At 47.3% G+C, this 17,697-nt stretch overlaps 1 protein-coding gene across 1 annotated transcript in view; it reads right to left on the bottom strand.

Annotated features, from left to right (window-relative positions):
- Positions 1–17,697, bottom strand: part of LOC130838989 (polycystic kidney disease protein 1-like 2) — a 93,018-nt gene that overhangs the window by 19,982 nt on the left and 55,339 nt on the right. The window contains exons 25-33 of the mRNA XM_057712753.1: positions 17,232–17,333; positions 14,757–14,935; positions 12,975–13,121; positions 10,802–11,001; positions 9,895–10,112; positions 8,808–9,024; positions 4,854–5,082; positions 3,420–3,624; positions 2,148–2,244 (exon numbers count right to left, since the gene is read on the bottom strand). Coding sequence (XP_057568736.1) covers positions 2,148–2,244; positions 3,420–3,624; positions 4,854–5,082; positions 8,808–9,024; positions 9,895–10,112; positions 10,802–11,001; positions 12,975–13,121; positions 14,757–14,935; positions 17,232–17,333 — 1,594 coding nt within the window. The remainder of the gene's footprint in view (positions 1–2,147; positions 2,245–3,419; positions 3,625–4,853; positions 5,083–8,807; positions 9,025–9,894; positions 10,113–10,801; positions 11,002–12,974; positions 13,122–14,756; positions 14,936–17,231; positions 17,334–17,697) is intronic.

Genomic DNA, 17,697 nt, shown 5'->3' with positions numbered 1-17,697 from the left:
CCATGTGGCTTGCAGGATCTTAGTTCCCTAACCAGGGATCGCACCTGGGCCCCCTGCAGTGGAAGTGTGGAGTCCTAACCACTGGACCGCCAGGGAATCCCCTGTAGTTAGTTTCTTTTTATCATTGAGTAATATTCCATTGTATGGACATACTCCCTTTTGTTTATCCATTCACCTACTGATGGACATTTGGATTACTCCTAGTTTGGGCTGTTAAGAATAATGCTGCTATGAATGTGTTGTGTGGACATATATTTTCATTTCTCATGGGTAGATTCCTAGGAGTGGCTAAATCTCTTTTGGCTATTACAAATGAAGCTGCTGTGAACATTTATATATAAGTTTCTGTATGAAAATTAGTCTTCATTTCTTTGGGATAAATGCCCAAGAGTGTAATTTCTGTGGCGTAAGTAAGCCTATTTTTAGTTGTGAAAGGAACTGCCAAACTGTTTTCCAGAGTGGCCGTACTATTTTACATTCTCACCAGCTCCAGTTTCTCTGCATCCTTGTCAACATTTGGTGTTATCACTGTTTTTAGCCAGTCTGATAGGGAGTGTATTTACCCAACTCTTCTTTGGATCCACGCCTCTCTATCCACTCCCACTGCTAATGCATGCCATCTCTATTCTGGACCATTTCAGTAGTCTTCACTTCTGCTTTTGACCCAATACCTGTGGTCTCCAAGAGCAGCCACAATAATCTTCCTAAAATCACAAATCCAATCATGCTGCTCTCCTATTTGAAACATTTCAAAACCCAGTATTGCCCGAGGCCCTATAGTGCCCTGCGGTGACCTACTCCCCACCCACCTCTCTGCACTCATCTTGAACCATTCCTTCCATGCACACACAGCTCCCCATGCTCTGGCCACCCTGTCAGTAATTGCTATAAAATGACAAGTTCTTGTTTCACCTCAGGGCCTTTGCACATGCCCAGTGATCAGACCTTCCCTCTCCCATCCTCTAGGAGCCAGCTGAGGTACCACTTCAGCAGAGAGGCCTGCACCCTCTTATTCTACCCCCTTGTTCTCTCTTACAAGTTGTTTTGTGCATTTATGTGTTTAATGTGTCTCCCCAAATGGGCTGTTCATTCCAAGAGCAGCAACCTGTTCCCTCCAGGTGGTGCTGTGTTGCCAGGGCTGAGGGTGGAGTGGGGATTGACTTCAAACAGGCAAGAGGGAACTTTGGGGGTAATGCAGCCGTTCTAAATCTGAATTGTAGAGATAGTGGCACAACTCTATAAATTTACTAAAATCAATGAGTTATACACTTACAATGACTGGATTTTATGTAAGTCGTGTTCCCAAGCCGTTGTGCTGCCTGGTACACAGCAAGTACTCCCTGGATAGTTGCCAAGGGAATGACTGAATGAGTATTTAATTGGTCAGGAGGCTGTCATCTCACTGGAGAAAAATTAATCTTTTGACTTGGGAAGATGGTTTTAATGGACTCTGGACCTGCAAAGCCAAATCCTTACTGTAGGGCAGAAGAATATAGGCCCATGAGGAGGTCACCCCATTGCATGTTGTTGCAGGGATGTGGGCTTTTGTTTGTTCCTGTTTTATTTTCCCTGAAAGTCAAAATCTCTGCATAGACTATTAGAGTGTTGAGTCTGTTCTGTTTGCTTGTTTGTTTCTTGTAATTCTCATATTGTAGGCAGCCTCAGGAGTTTTGGCTGGAAAGTGAGAAATCAGGTTGGGGGAAAAAGGACTGGTCATGGGCTCCTCCGACCGGAGTCAGCATGGCTGTGTTCCACTAAAACTCTTTAAAAAAACAGGCACTGGGCTAGATTTGGCCCCCGGCTGATGTTTGCAGACCCTTGTCTTAGAGCCCTAATTACAGCTCCCTCACCCCCCAATCACACCTCCCACCCCTGCAAGCTTGTTTTTTGGTTCTCTGATGACCTGAACCCTGGAGAAGAAAGCTGCTTGCTTGGAATTACACAGAGGATGTTGGCCCATGCAGAGCACAGACCCCACAGTGCCTCTTCATGCCAGCGTGTCAGCAGGAAAGGCTCGGTAGGGGAGGAATGAGGTTGCTCAAGAGACGGTGAAGATCTGAGGCCAAGACCTCCCAGCAGCTGGGCTCTGTGGGGCTTTCTCAGCCTTGTCAGGTTCCATGCCCCTGCCTGCACCCGGGCACCATTACCTGGGCGAGAGAGACATCCCGGGAGGGGGGCCACAGTCTCCTCCTCGTCCTCCACTCTCTTCAACACCAGTGCAAAGAAAGCAGCGAACCCCAGCACCTGAAAAACACCCACTGTAAACCCCAAGCCTGCATTGGAAACTCTCTATCATTTCCTGGTCTGAGCTGGGGTGGAATGGGAACCACACTTGTGTCCTGGGTGCAGGAGCCATGCTCTGGGGAAGCCAGGCAGGAACCAGCCCATCCTCTGCAGAGAGGGGACGTGGTCATGAAGGGTGAGGGGCAGGGCTTGCACGCCTGGCCACCAACCAGGCAGATCCTTGACCTCACCCTGCTTCCAGCATTCCCTGAGCCCTCCCACCTGCTGCTCTCCTGCGCTCAGCCTTTCTTTTACCTCTCAGCCTGGTGAATTACTCCTCACTTGGTACCTCTAGCATAGAAAGTTATTACACCTGCCTCCTCCTTCCGTCCCTCCTTCCTTTCTTTCTGTATTAAGCAATTCCTTCCATTACATTGTCTCTGCACCTCCAGTGCACAAGCATAGTAGGACTCTGTGGTTTAGTTGGGGAACAAAAATGCTCAGGACTCGGACCCTGTTCTTAGTATTTTCAGACTTGATCGGGGAAGGTGTCAGGAGCTGTTTAAGTCTCTGATAAAGGCTGTTCAGGGCAGATTCAGGGTGGGGGATTCCCTCGTAGGTGAAAGGATTCTCTCTAAATGTTCCCTCATTTCTATAGCTCCCCCCCCACCCCCCAATATTCCTACCAGCTGGCTTCTTCCAGGCGGCACTCAGGGTCTCTGACTCTGCTCTCTTGCCTAATTTTACGTTTTCAGAAATAGGAGCGTATTTCCAGTTCATGGACACATTTAATGACTTGGTTTTTTTTTGTTTTTTGTTTTTTTCTGAAGGTAAAGTTCCTGTAAGTTGCTGGCCCATCTCACAATCAAAAGCATCCTAGACCTGAGAAAATATGGTATCATTCCTATTTATACATGTGACCTATGGCAAGATTTTTTTGTGACCTTATCCTCTTAACCTCAGGTTTTCTCATCTGTAAAATGGACTTGAGGCCCCTCCTAAGAGTGACTGTGATGATGAAACATCAGCATCTGGCCCTGAGGGTTATCCTGGTAATTACCAGAAGTGGTGCTCCATGTGGGTTTGTTGAATGAATGTTGAAGGAACTGCTGAAGGCTAAGGGTGGGGCAGCTGGCAGGAGGGCAGCATGGGCGGAGGGGAGGAGGGCAGGAGGGCAGCCACACAGGGGTCCTGACCTTCAGGGGCTGGGTGACAAACACGCTCTCCACGAAGGAGACAGCCATGGAGATGAGCCACTTGAGGGAGCTGGCCTGCCCGTAGTGTAGGCCATAGAGCATGGTGAAGAAGGCTGCTACTCCGCTGCTGGCTGCCACCAGGAGCCAGCCCACCAGGACACACCACCAGGGCAGGCCTCGAGGGGGCTTTCTCGCCTGCACAGAGCTTCAAGAGAGGGTGGATATAATCAGGGTGGCACCATTTGGGCTCAAGTTCAAATCCTGCCCCACCCCCACCAGCTGAGTGACCTTGGCCAAGCTCCTTGACTCCTCAGACCCTCAGCATTCTCCTCTGTCCTATTCTGTATTCTATCCGGTTTACATACCTATACTCCACTGAGGTCACTTTATTCAGTGCTTACTAGAGCCAGTCCTCATGCAAACTGCTTTATACAGGTTTTCTCTGTTATTCCTCATGGCAAGCCTAGAAGTCTGGTACTATATAATCAAGTTTTTATTATGAAAATTTCCCATTATACAAAAACCAGTGAGTACAGTGAACCCTTATCAACTGCTTTCAACAACCATCACTTCCTTGTCAAATGTCTATCACCTATCTCCACAGGCTTTTTTTTTTTTTTTCTGGAATATTTAAAAGTAAATTCCATACATAATATAAAATCATCACCAATTGCAATACATCTCAAAAAATTGTCATTTTCTCACTGAATTATGGTGCTGTTGTTGGGGGAAAATAATTTACCCTTTCTAGATTCTTCAGGATTGTGTAAATTAAATTGACATGAGACAGATTCACAGGAAAAAAAACAAATTTCATTACATATGTATAGGGGCTCCAGAAGAATATAAGGCCCAAGGACAAGTTAGGCAATTGAGGGTTGTGTGGCATCTGAGAGAAGTGGGTAGAGGTTTGGGACCTCAAAGGCGAGGAAGGCAGTTCACAGGGAGATGAGAGCAAATGTTTGGTAAACAGATGTTTGTTATGCTAGCAGTGACAGTGGGACCCTGGAGAGGACTTTGGTCTCCAGGTCCTACCATACCCAGCCCATACTCTTTGTAGATATCTTGGGTGATACTGCTCTTCATGGACCAGGCCCTTTTAAATTCTTTTTAAGTTTGAACCAGGAGATAGGTATTATCATTCCCATATCACAGATAAGGACACTGTGGCTCAGAGAACTGGAGGGGCTTGTCCAAGAGTGTGCAACTAGGAAACACCCACATGAAAATAGTTATAAACTGTTAAGTGCTGTACAAAGGGCTCTAACTGTCATCTGGCAAAATCACCCTGTTCAAAGGCCTCTTCCCTGAATTAGTACAGGAATCCAGAATCACTGCTTCTTGGGGAGATCTGGATGAATAAGCTTCCGAGGTTGACCAGGATGCCCTCTCCCTGCAGGGCCCAGGCTGGGAGCACCCAAGGGAGCGGATTACCTGGAGGGTGCTGGGGGTGGTGTTCCGGGCTGTCCCCCCAGGCAGCCCTTCAGGGTCTGCAGCTGCCCCAGTGCCTGGGTGTGGCTCCGGTACTGGGAGAAGCCCTGGGGCTGCAGCAGCAGCAGCGCTTGCTCCAGGTGCTCCAGCTGAAGGTAGAGACACCGCCTGTAGGCACGGTCCTTCCAGTCGTCACTTGGGCCCGCCTCAGGCCTGGGGCGTTGCATTTTTTCTGGAGGACAAAGGAGAGAAAGAGTATCGCTGGTGCTAAATGACAGAGCAGGCTGCCTACAATAGAAACAGAAGTATTAGTAACGGCTTTCTTATATCAAGCGCTGACTATGTGCCAAGACATGAGAAATATGAGGTTCAGAAAGATGGGGCACTTGGCTCATATGGTCAGTTAGGATTTGAATGTTCTTCTTTTAGTCTTTTATCGAGAGGATTTTCAAAATTTCCTTACACATAGAAGAGACAAGAATAGTATACCTATTGCCCTCCTGCCCCAGTTACCCACATTTGTCTTGTCTCTGCCCTCCAATCTGTTTTTCTTTTTTTTTTCTGGAGTACCTTAAGCAAATCCTAGACATAGTGTTGTATCATCAGCAAATATTTTAGTACATAGACGATTTGAATTTGAACCCAAGTTTGCCTGTTAATGAAGATGGTATAAGTCTTAATCTTTTGTTTTTAACTTTTTATTATGAAAAATTTAAATTACAAAAATAAAGAGAATGATGAGATGAACCTGTACCCATTGCTCAAAGTTATCACCTCATGGCCAATCCTGTTTCACCTGCACCCCACTCACTCTCTCCATGTGGATTTTTTTTTTTTTTTTTAAGAAGCAAATCCCTCAGAAAGAGGACAAATATTGTATGCTAACTCACATATACGGAATCTAAAAATGGTACTGATGAACTCAGTGACAAGAACAAGGATGCAGATACAGAGAATGGACTGGAGAACTCGAGGTATGGGAGGGGGCGGGGGGTGAAGGGGAAACTGAGACGAAGCGAGAGAGTAGCACAGACATATATATATACTACCAACTGTAAAATAGTCAGTGGGAAGTTGTTGTATAACAAAGGGAGCCCAACTCGAGGATGGAAGATGCCTTAGAGGACTGGGGCGGGGAGGGTGGGGGGGACTCGAGATGGGGGGAGTCAAGGAAGGGAGGGAATACGGGGATACGTGTATGAAAACAGATGATTGAACCTGGTGTACCCCCAAAAAAATAAAAAATAAATTAAAAAAAAAAAAAAGAAGCAAATCCAGGAGATGCTACTATTTATTTATGAATTTTTGACTGCACTGAGTCTTCGTTGCTGTGTGCGGGTTTTCTCTAGTTGTGGCAAGCTGGGGCTGCTCTTCCTTGCAGTAGGCAGTCTTCTCATTGCGGTGTCTTCTCTTGTTGCAGCACATGGGCTCTAGGGCACGCAGGCTTCAGTAGTTATGGTGGACAGGCTCAGTAGTTGTGGCTCTAGGGCTTAGTTGGTCCTCGGCATGTGGGATCTTCCTGGACCAGGGATCAAACCCGTGTCCCCTGCATTGGCAGGCAGATTCTTAACTACTGTGCCACCAGGGAAGTCCTCCATGTGGATTCTTCTGAAGTAAATTCCAAGCCCCATGTCCTGATACTAAATATTTTAATATGCCTTTATGGAAGAAAAGGACTCCTTTTAAAAACAAAACCACAGTGTCATTATCAATCTTTAAAATAGTTAATGATAATCCTTTAACAGCATGAAACAGCCAGTCAGTGGAGGTTTCTCGCAGTTATCTCTGAATGTTTTTCTACAATTCATTTGTTCAAATTTCAGTTTCCTAAAAAGTTTTTTTAAGATGTTTTTTTGTTTTAAATTACAGAGGTAATACATATTCACTGCAAGAAAAAAACCAAATTTGAACCTTAAAACAAATTTGAGCCTTCTAAGGGAAGCTTGGCCTGGCCAGGTGGAACCAGGCCTGGGTCCCTGGAGCCTGTGCTGGGAGGCTGGTGCCCAGGGGCACATTCTTCTGGGGCAGGAAGGGCCCAGGTCTGGACCAGTGGTTATCTTCACAAGGGGTTCATGAGACTGGATCTAGAACATGGCAAAATGGAGCACCCTGGTCCCAGGACCCTCCCCAGTCACCAATAAGAAGTGAATGAGAAAATAACAAGTGATGTGGAGAAGGCTGTGGCTCAGACCCGATGTTGGTAAAGGCCTGGCAACATGGACTCCAAATCCTTCTGAATCAGGCCTCCTACCTCCCCCCTCCTTCTTCGGCCTCCCTCACTGAAGCCGACATTAAAGTTTCCAGCATCAACAGCCTTCGTGTTGCAAGCGTTCTGGCAGTGTTTCTGGAAGATAGCATCACTCCCAATCATAACCACTTACTGAATCCCTGCTTTGTGTCAGCCTTGGGTCTACACGGTTCATGTGTCCTATGATCTCATTCAGTCCTCAAAACAAGCCAAAGAGCTGGGTGGATCAGCACTTCCAGTTTGTAGGGGCGGAAACAGTCTCAGAGAGGTTGAGCAACTATCCAAATTTGCACAGATGTTCTTGCATCTGGGAAAGCTCCAGGTCTGGCCAACTCCAGAGTCCTTGTTCTAAGGCCCATGCTGTGAATGCCTAAGCCCCCCAAACCCCAAAGACCCCAGGTAGGGCCAAGTATCCAGCGCAGGCATCAGTAGAGCTCCTGCAGGGACGACCTTCACGGGCAGCCCAAGCCTAGCTCCCTGGGGCTAATCCTCCAGAATGGCTGGAACACAGGGCTCAAAGTGGGGCTGACCATGAGGTCAGCATAGGCCTGGTCAGGAGGACTTTGAGTGCTACCGTAAGGAGTTGGGACCTCGTCTTGAGGGCAGTGGCTCTCAACATTGAGTGTGCATAATAGTCACAAAAGTGGCTGGTTCAAAAATGCAGATTCCTGGCCTCACCCTAGAAAATTTAATTCACTATATCAGAGGTGGGGTCAAGAGTTATGAATTCAAGCTCCCCAATCTGTAGACCCCATTTTGGTATTCTAAACAAGGTTTACACAGTGACCAGACTTGTGTTTTAAAAATGGCAGCATAGGGGCTTCCTAGGTGGCGCAGTGGTTAAGAATCTGCCTGCCAATGCAGAGGACATGGGTTCGATCCCTGCTCCAGGAAGATTCCACATGCCACGGAGCAACTAAGCCCGTGTGCCAAAAAAAAAAAAAAAAAAAAATTAAAAAAAAAAAAAAATGGCAGCATACTTAAGCCACACCACCCAATATGGCAGCCACTTGCCACATGTGAGTATTTAAAATTAGTTAAAATTAAAAATTTAGTTCCCTAGTCACACTAGCCACATTTCAAGTGTCAATAGCTACATGTGGCCAGTGGCTGCCATATTGGTCAGTGCAGATATAGACCATTTCTGTCATTGTGGGACGTTCTATTGGACAACCTGGTCTAAACAATGAAGACAGTGATTTGGGTGGAAGATGGACAGGAAAGGGGCAAGAGGGGAGTCAGAGAGACTAGTTCAAACGAGAATAATGTGCGATACATGTGTGCAACTCTTCACGCAATTCATGATTTGGCAATAAGCAATGTAAAAGCAGTGCAAAAGATGCTTAGGGGCTAAAGAGCACGTGGCTGGAGACCCTATTGGGGGCTGGGGGGTCGAGTTGTTCCCCTGAGGAAGGGACATGTCAGCCAAGAATAAAGGCTGCATAGGCATTGCCCAAGTGAAAAGAGAAGAAAGAACATTCTAGATCAGAGGACCAGCAGATGTGCGGGCCTTTGTGGGAAGGCAGCTTGGCATTGTGAGGAGAGCAGGATGCCTGCAGTATAGCGAGGGAGGTGGTGGTGAGTGGTTGGAGTGACGGCTGGTGAGGGAGACCCCCGGTAGGACTTCTTGACCCCAGTGATTACAGATGTGGCCCTCAGTCCTGCCTCCACCTAGCCCCCTGTCTCGGCCCAGAAGTGTCAGGACTCACCTTTCACTTGTACAGACCCAAGAGTGAGTGTTAAAGGGCCCCCTGTCTGTCTGGCTTCCTCCCAGAGCACCTTCCCTGCTTTGTTCTGCCAACAGACAACGTCTTCCACCAAGGCCAGCAGCTGGTTGACGTCCATCGAGTTCGAGGAGTCCCAGCCTGAGCAAGGGGGTGGCACCTTCAGAGCTTTAAACAAGGAGCTGACGAGTCTCCACAAATCCTGCAAGTCACCCAGTGGGAAGGGGACGTGAGCTACAGGTAAGGGGACAGCAGAGTGGTCAAGAGCACAAACCCGGGGGCTGGACAGTCTGGGTCTGAATCCCAGCTCTGCCTACTGAGACGTGACGTTGGACCACCCTGAACTTCCGTTTTGTCCCCCATAAAATCCCTCTTCTAGGATTTCAACTGACACATTCCAGGCTGTAGTCCTCAAATGTGGCACACAGTAGGTGCTCAATAAATGCTTAATGAGTGTATGAATGCAGAGGGAATTCTTTCTGTGTGCTTCCAGTCTACAATCTGTAGTGAAAGTAGATTTTGTACTTAGTGGGTACTGAAAAAGTGTGTGTGTGCATGTGTGTGTATGTTGTAGATGTCTGCGTAAATGTCTGTGTGCACGTGTGTAAACATGTACATGTGTGTGCAGGTGTGCGTGCAGGCATGTGCATGTGTGTATATATGTGTACATGTGCATGTGTGTACATGCTGTAGGTGTGTGGTGGATGTGTGTGGATGTGTGTACATGTGGCGTGTGTGTATGCATGCATGTGTAGGTGTGTATGCACATGTGTGTGCTGTGTGGGTGTATGTATGAATATGTATATATACATGCACATGTGTACATGCTGTAGGTGTGTGTGGTGGATGTGTGTGGATGTGAGCATGTGTGGCGTGTGTGTGTGCATGCACGTGTAGGTGTGTGTGTGTACATGTGTGTATGCATATGCATGTATGTGCATGTGTATGCAGTTGACAAATATTGGTGACTGATGCTGTCAGACAACATGGGTTTCAGGCCTCAAACCCCAGTCCCCACCCCCACTTCTGCCCAGGCTAGAGCTCCCCCACACTGCCAAGGTTGAGGACCTGCCTTGGTCACTGCTTCAGGCGTCAGAAAGCCATCCTCCACAGGCTGCACTGAAGGGGCCAGGCTGAGGGTCCCCCCGTCCCATTTCCCAGCGTCCTGTTCCTTGGTTACCCGAGGACGGGTGTTCCGAAAGATCTGAACGATCAGGAGGTTGATGGGGAACATGAGAAGCGAGCTCTCCAGCCCAATCATCACTTCTTGCCAAGTGAATTCGATTTTACCTGGGGCAGATGGAGGGAAGGGTCAAGGGGAGAGTCCCCTCCACCCCTTCCAGAAGGTGGCTGTGCAGTAAGGGTTAACCTTGCCCAAAGAGAGGACTGCCCCTTGAGTGGCTCCTGGGAGGTGACCACTAAGCCCTCGGGATGTCCTGCCTGTTGGGTATGCCTTTGTTCACCCGGGATCTTGGGCCACACAGTATAGTCTAGGCTAACAATGTGATTTATGGTAGGGTCTTGGTTGCACCTTTTCACCTCAACCTCTGGAGGGGCTGGAGGCTAAGGTCAGCCATACATGGGTCAGCCATGTCCATGTGAGTGTGCCCCGATAAAAACTTTGGACACCAAGGCTCAGGCGAGCATCCCTGGTTGGTATCACTCTGTGCGTGCTGTCACACATCATTGTAGGAGGAGTGAGTGCTGTCCAGGCTCCACTGGGAGAACATAACTGAAAGCTCCATGCTTGGTCTCCGGTGGACCCTGCCCCAAGTGCCTCTTCCTTTTCCTGACTTTGATCTGTATCTTTTCTTTAATAATTATGAGTATATGGCATTTCTGACCTCTGTGAGTCCTTCTAATGAATTATTGAACCTGAGGGTGATCTTGGAACCTCTGGAATTGCATGGCATTTCTGGGACAGTGATAGCTCATGTCCACCAGCCACTAGCCCTGGTGGCCATGACAGTGGGAGTTACCCAAGTCCATCTTTTGCTCAGCTGGGTCCTTGGGGACACCCCAGAACATGATGCTGGTCAGCATGGTGCAGAGGAGCAGTGAGAAGCAGCAGGACACCCTCTGGACACGGGTGAAGTTGCTCCGAGCTGAGCTGCTGAAGATGGAGTACCAAATGTGGCCATCCTGGAAGCCTGTGGAGGTCTTCATGAAAAACAGGTGGCTGTGGACAGGTCGGAGAAGAGGGACAGGCATTTAGGGAGACAGGAATGGGGAGAAGCCTGGTCTCTTAAGAGCAATCGTGGGATGAGAGGGAAGGATTTGTTTCTAAAATTCATCACCTGTTTTTTCTGTTGTAGAAGAAATATAGCATCATAGTAGCATCACTTAGAGTTAATGATGGGGACTCGGAACAGAGTGGTTGGAACCCTAGACGACCCTCTTACTACTGTGTGACCTCAGGCAAGTTACTTTACTCTTTGTACCTCAGTTTACTCATCTGTAAAATGGGGGTAATAACAGAACCTGCCCCACTGAATTGTTGAAAGGATTAAAAGTGATAATTTTTGTAAAGCATTTGGCAAAGTAGCTGGCATACAGGTGAGTGCTCATCAGTGTTAGCAATAATTTTTGTTATAATTTCATATAACTCTAATACTATTTGTTTTGTTATAATTGGGGTATTAGAGAATAGTGGTTAAAAATCCCAGGCTTTGGATTGAGACTCAGTTTGAGAGAATAAAAATTTTCTGAAAAATGGCACCACATTCTCCTAAAGAATCTGTATTATTTCCCTCTGAGTAGAATGTAGTTTAACCACGGGAGCTGTTCAAGGGCCCAGATTCTGCTAAGAGTGTCCATAACAGAGATTCCCAGATGCTACTTGTCCTGACTGGTCAATGTCAGCACCCTCCAGGGTTGTACAATACTTTGACTGTCACTCGGGGCGGGGGAGGGGTGCGAGTGGCCTGGACTCAGAGTAAAGGTGCAGAAAGAGAGAGGTCAGTAGCCGACAACAGTAATTGTCCATGTTATTTGTCTTATTCAGCAAATATTTGATGCCCCTGGCGCTGTGTCCCAGGCTCTCTGCTGGGCACCAGGGATTCACAGGAGGGATGAGGAACTTTTGCCTTCAAAGAGCTCCTTGCCCAGTTTCTTGGCATCACATGTGCTGATGCACTTGGAGGTAACACCTGCTCCTGGAATTGAGTACTTAGTCTGAGCCACATAGTGTGCCAAGCACATTACTACGTCATTTCATGGGACCTGGGGCCCCCTATGGGGTAGGCACGTTGAACTTGTCATTTTTCAGATGCGGAAGCTGATACCTGGAGAGGCGTGGTGACTTATCCAAGGTCACACAGCAAGTCAATGGCAGGCATGTGGGACTTTGTGATTGTGCCCACGTCTGTGTTATACCTCTGTTGGGGTCCGAGTCTCTGTGATTCAGACTTTTTCCCCCTTGGAGGCTGAGCTGCTCACAGTGGCAGCTGGGAGGAAAAGTCGGCTTTCAGTAAATGCGCTAGAAGCAGACTGAATGCCCATCCATAGGTGAATGGTTGTGGGACATCCACTCTGTGGACTATCACACAGCTGATGAGGCAAATTTGACCCAAACATACCCTCCTGAAAGGATGTGCGTGATAGTAAAGGAAAAAGGCAACATCTTCAGAGTAACATGCCACTCTAAAAGATGTAAAACAATCTGTGGTGTCGTGTGTGTGTGCGCGTGCGCGTACATCTGTATCTGCTTATATGTGTTTGGGGGCGGGTGTGGAAGGATGCACGGCAGGAAAGGGGGTGAGGGGTGAGTAAAGCAAGGGGAAACATGCTGGAAAATGCATCTGGGGTAAAACAACATGAAGAAGCAGCTCCAGTGGCCAGACATTGAATACATTGAATTGCCACTCAGATCAGTCTATTCTCACATATGAACACTATTATTCTGTGACATCTGTAAGGAAATATGGATAAGTTTCCCATAACTGTTATCACCACCTGAAGAAAATTCTGTCTCAGAGGGTCCATGTCCCTCCAGGGAAAAACTGATTGGTTACTAATGTCACACTCTCAGAGCTACCCCAGCCTGCTAGCTGAAACGTGCTTTTATTTGGCTGTGAATGAATTATGACACAACTTCCCTGGAGATGAAAGAACAAAGTAAAGAGCATTTCCTTAAAAAGAAAAAAAAAATACCTGAATTGTTTCCTGTCCTGCTCTGTGGCCACCGGAAATATCTTGTCGAGGACACAGTCTCCGACATCGATGGACAGCCAGGAGTTGCAGAGGAAGTACCACTTCCGGTCCATTGCCAGGTCATGCACCAGCACCCGGCTCACGTACCTGGAAGGGACCCACACTTTTGAGGATAACGTTGAGGGGGGTCGGGATGAGACTTCTTCAGACCCCACGAAGGTAACACATTGTAAACCTGAGCCCAAGAATGAGAATTCCTGGAAAGAGGCTTTGTATTTTTCTTCATTGCTCTTGGTGCCTTGTTCAAAATGCCCCAATCAATGAGTGAATTTGGCCTCATGTGGGGAATTCAGCTAGTGTAGACCGCCAGCTTGGAGCTTGCCAGGTTTTCACAGATATGCTGCAAGAGTGTGCATTCTGAAACTGTGAACACTCATGCCCAGCAGCAAGCCCATGGTCACCATCCTGATACAAGTGAGGAAAGCCAAGTTGTCTAGGTTGTGTGTGTTCAGGGAGGTGCAGGCTTGAGCTCACAAAAGCTGGTCCTCCTGTGGGCTTCCATCCATTCAGCACTTCATGGGGATCATCAAACCTGATTTAGGTCTTTGAGGGCCAGGGAAGAAATGAGATCATCTTACCTCTGCTGGGAGGTCAGATCCGGCAGAAGTTGCTTTACAGGGAATGAGAGTAAAGATAACAACAGGCACTCTTTATTGAGCATTTACTGCACAGTGGGGACTATGCTAAGAAGCTCTCGTCATGCATTTTCTCCTTTCAGGGAGGACAGTCCCATCAGGCATGCAAGAGCCACTTCTGTTGAGGTCATACACCCTCCTAGGGAGGCTGACCTCCAGTGACCTTTGGGTACAGTGCCTGGGTGTGACCAACACCCAGGCATCTCAGCCCGACTCAGCACAGCTCCAGAGCTCCCTGTGTGGTCAGCTGAGCTGTCTTTGGGCTGCATCAAAGCTCTTCTCCTCTGCCCATCCTGCCTCCTTCCCTCCCTGCCCAGGGGCTGATCCCAGGCACTCCTTGGGTAAACAGCCTCCATATTCAACTCCATCTCAGAGTCTGCTTCCCAGGAACCAACCCTACAGCTGAGGGTCTTAAAGCATTAATGCATTAATGTTTAATGCCTTAGATGAGTCAAGGTCAGTGGTCTAAATGCTGTGTTTTCTTAAAGCTGCCAGCCACTGATGAGCGTTCAGGCTGGAGACCACTCATCAGGGTCACTAGTTTTGACCTCAGACAGAATGGGGAGGAGTCTTGGCTCTGAGCTTGCCAGCTGCATGACCTTGGGCAAGTCAGTTATCTTTCCCAAGCTTAGATTTTCCTACTACAAAACACGGTAATAACAGCACTTGTCCCAGAGGGTCACTGTGAGCATCCAGTGAGGAGAGCGCAGGAAGGCTTAACTTAGTGCTCCACAGTAGAGCTGTTCTTATGTCTTGTACTGGAGAATCAGCCCAATGTCTCATCTACTCTCCTCCTATTTGTCAGGGTTTGTCTTTGCAATAGGCATCTATCCCCAGTTTCCCTCAGGGGAAACTGAGGCCTGAATGACAGGTTGATGCTGCAGATATGTCAAGGGAGGGACTAGCATTGTGTGTGACCTGTGGACTGTTGGGCCTCGCTGACCCTTGATTTCCTTATCTATGAAATGGAAATCCATTCTATGTGCCTTACTGAGGCTCGTGAGGATCAGCAAAGCAGCAAGTGCACAGTGCCCAGGCTTAGACTGGTGCTTAGCAGGTCCTTGTGGCTTCCCCACCCCTGACTCACCAGGATGGCCGGTCCCCTGAGTTGTCATGCCATAGCCGCAGGCTCCTCAGCTCCCCCAGGGGAAACAGGGTGGAGAGTAAGAAGACATCCACTCCTCCCCGCTCAAAAACCGGGATGTCGGGGTCTGACAGGTGGTGGGGCTCACTCTCTCCATCCAGGCCATATAGGGTGACAGTCACCTGAAATCCAGAGAGCAGGAGTGGCCAACTCCACATGGTAACTGAGCCCCGTGTTTCACGGGAGGTGTCCAAAAACCAATGAAACCCAATGAAGCATGGCCCTTTTCACCTCCTCTCCTCCCATCTTGGACCTGCCCAAGTTATTTTTCAGTTGTGTGAAGATTTGGGATGACACTATCTGCATTCACATCTTTCAGATGAATTATACTCATAAAATGTTTCCTGAAGACCTTTTCCAACTTCCCGTATATTTGTTTGAGAGGGCTGTCGAGCAAGAACTGGTTTTTCTCCCTAATGATTATATTCTTAGTGCCTCCCGGAATTCCCTGCATTGAGGCAGGAATGAATGACTGCCTACTACTTTGAAAATACATATTCCCAGGACCTACTCCAGACCTACCAAGAGTATTGGGCACAGAGCTCAAGAATCTGTATTTTTCTGAAACCATCCAGGTGATGTTGGTGGCCATGCCTGATTTCCTGTACCAAAACTAACTACAGCAGATGCCACCTATGCTCCACTGACATCCATCCCTCAGCCTCACCATATCCCATATCCAACTGCCAGAGGCTGTGTCTCTTTCCCTGGGGGTTTCTTTGGCTGTTAGTGCAGCAGGTTGAAGCTAGCAAAGAATTAATGGCCCCTGCAAGCCATTTTCCACCAGTGACTGGTTGGATTGGTGGATAAACAACCCAGTTCACTCAGTCCTCAGCTGGGATGACTTTGAGGCCCACGTTCCTCACTGTTTTCCAGAGTTCCCCAGTGGGATTGGGCTGCAGTTGCCCACAGGGGTAACGGGTTTGATTATGCATCCTTTATTTGTTCCTTCCCTTCCCTCTTGGCTTCCCGCTCCCCTAGGGGGTGTCCTGGGATCCCCTTTCAAATCAACTACTTGTGCTTGGATCCTTGTTTCAGAGTCAGCTTCTGCAGCAGAGTCTCCACTGTAGACCTTCTGGGTCAGATAATTCCTTGCTCTGGGGCTGTCCTGTGAGCTGCTGGATGTTTAGCACCATTCCTGGCCTCTACTCACTAGGTGCCAGTAGCATCTCGTCCCCTCCCAAGTTGTGACAAACAAAACCACTTCCAACATTGCCAGCCGTTCCTGGGGGCCAACCAGTTGAGAACCACTGTGCCAGGAGAACTGAACTAAGACAATATCAATTGAAAATAAGTCAACTTATTTTCAACTAATTGTTTCGTCAACTAAGACAATATCAATTGTGACTACAACTCTCCAGGAAGAGAAATGCCCTGTGGATCACAGGTTTTCACTCTTTCTTTCCTGGTAAGATCAACTCTTCAGTGTCAAATGAGAGTAAGGTGGATGTTTCATTAGATGGATGAAAGTGATTCCTGCATTTATTCAACAGATAGTTACTGAGCACTTATGCTGTGCTGGTTGAGGCCCTAAGATGCAGCAATAAAAGTTTTTTTTCAATTTAAACAAAAATAAATATATGCATAAATAAAAACAACAAGATTTAAATAAGATTTTAAAAATAAAAAGTAAAAAGTAAATGGCCACTCTCCTTGGTGTCATGGAGCCTAATGTCATTTTTTAAAAAACAATGGAGCTTTCTCCAGGACAGTACACACAGTGCCTGTGCTTCTCAAACTGTGTTCCATGGAGCACAGTTTCAGTAAAGGAAGCCTGGGGGCTGCTGCAAGGGATGGTGCATTCTGATGAGGGATATGGCCAGACTTAACTAAGGATGCTGAGGCATGACAGAAACAACCTGCTGGGTGCGCCACAGCCGAACTTAAGGATTTCAGAGAATCCATAAACAAATGTGATTGTGTCCTCATTACCTGGTCAGCCTTCTCAAGGACAGGTGGATGCCAGCTAATCAGTTTTCCTAAAAAATGTGATTCAAGGCTTGTTTTCAAATGGCTGCTGTTGTTTGTTTCTTTCGTTTCTTGCCTTTCTCTTAGATATTCTGTTTCCTCTTTATTCATTGATAACAGCCTACTGACTGCTCTTCATATGCGAGCACATTGCATGCAGGTAACCAGCTGTCGGAATTATTCTTTAGTGGGGTTAAATGAGAAGACCACTGAGTACAGTACCAGATCCTAACTCTCCCTTCATCCACTCCTCCTTTATAAATATTGGGGCTTAGGGTATTATTTTGTCTGGCAAAAAGATACCTTTCTCCAAAAAAAAAAAAAAAAAAAAAAGCAAAGAAAACCCTACAACAAAATCCACTGGGCTAAAGTAACTCAGTAGTGGACTGGCAAGTGCGCTTTGCTAGGTGGGACGTGCTGATCAACCAAGGGATCTTGCAGGTCAGGTACCTTTGAGGAAGTGGCTGCCCCTCTCCGGTGTCCGGTGTAGACTGTCACCAGGTAGTGGTACTGGGCAAAGGGGTCATTATCCTCCAGCACTGTGACCTTCACCTGGACAGAAGGATGGCATTAGGAGGGCTCTGCTTGCTGGGTTCATCCACCACACAGCAGCCAAGAGTGAGTTGGGCACTCATGACAATTGAAGGGGGAAAGCAAAATTTTGTATGCTATTGATTCATTCCATCAGGTGAGGACCGTTCTTTATAACAGCGGGATTTCAAGTGAAAACCAAAACTTTTAAAATAAAAACGTACATTGATTATTAAATACGACCCAAAGTAGTCAAATTGGAAATGAACTTGGAATTAAGCTGAAAATGTTTGATGCTTGAGATGATGAATACAAACTCTGTTCATAAATAATTTTTCATAACATTTGTAACCAGATTATGCCTGTAAGGGAATTTAAAAAGAAT

The sequence above is a fragment of the Hippopotamus amphibius genome, chromosome 16 (genome assembly GCF_030028045.1).
Source record: "Hippopotamus amphibius kiboko isolate mHipAmp2 chromosome 16, mHipAmp2.hap2, whole genome shotgun sequence".
Taxonomy (NCBI): domain Eukaryota; kingdom Metazoa; phylum Chordata; class Mammalia; order Artiodactyla; family Hippopotamidae; genus Hippopotamus; species Hippopotamus amphibius.
This window is presented reverse-complemented; position numbering and strand designations above follow the sequence as displayed.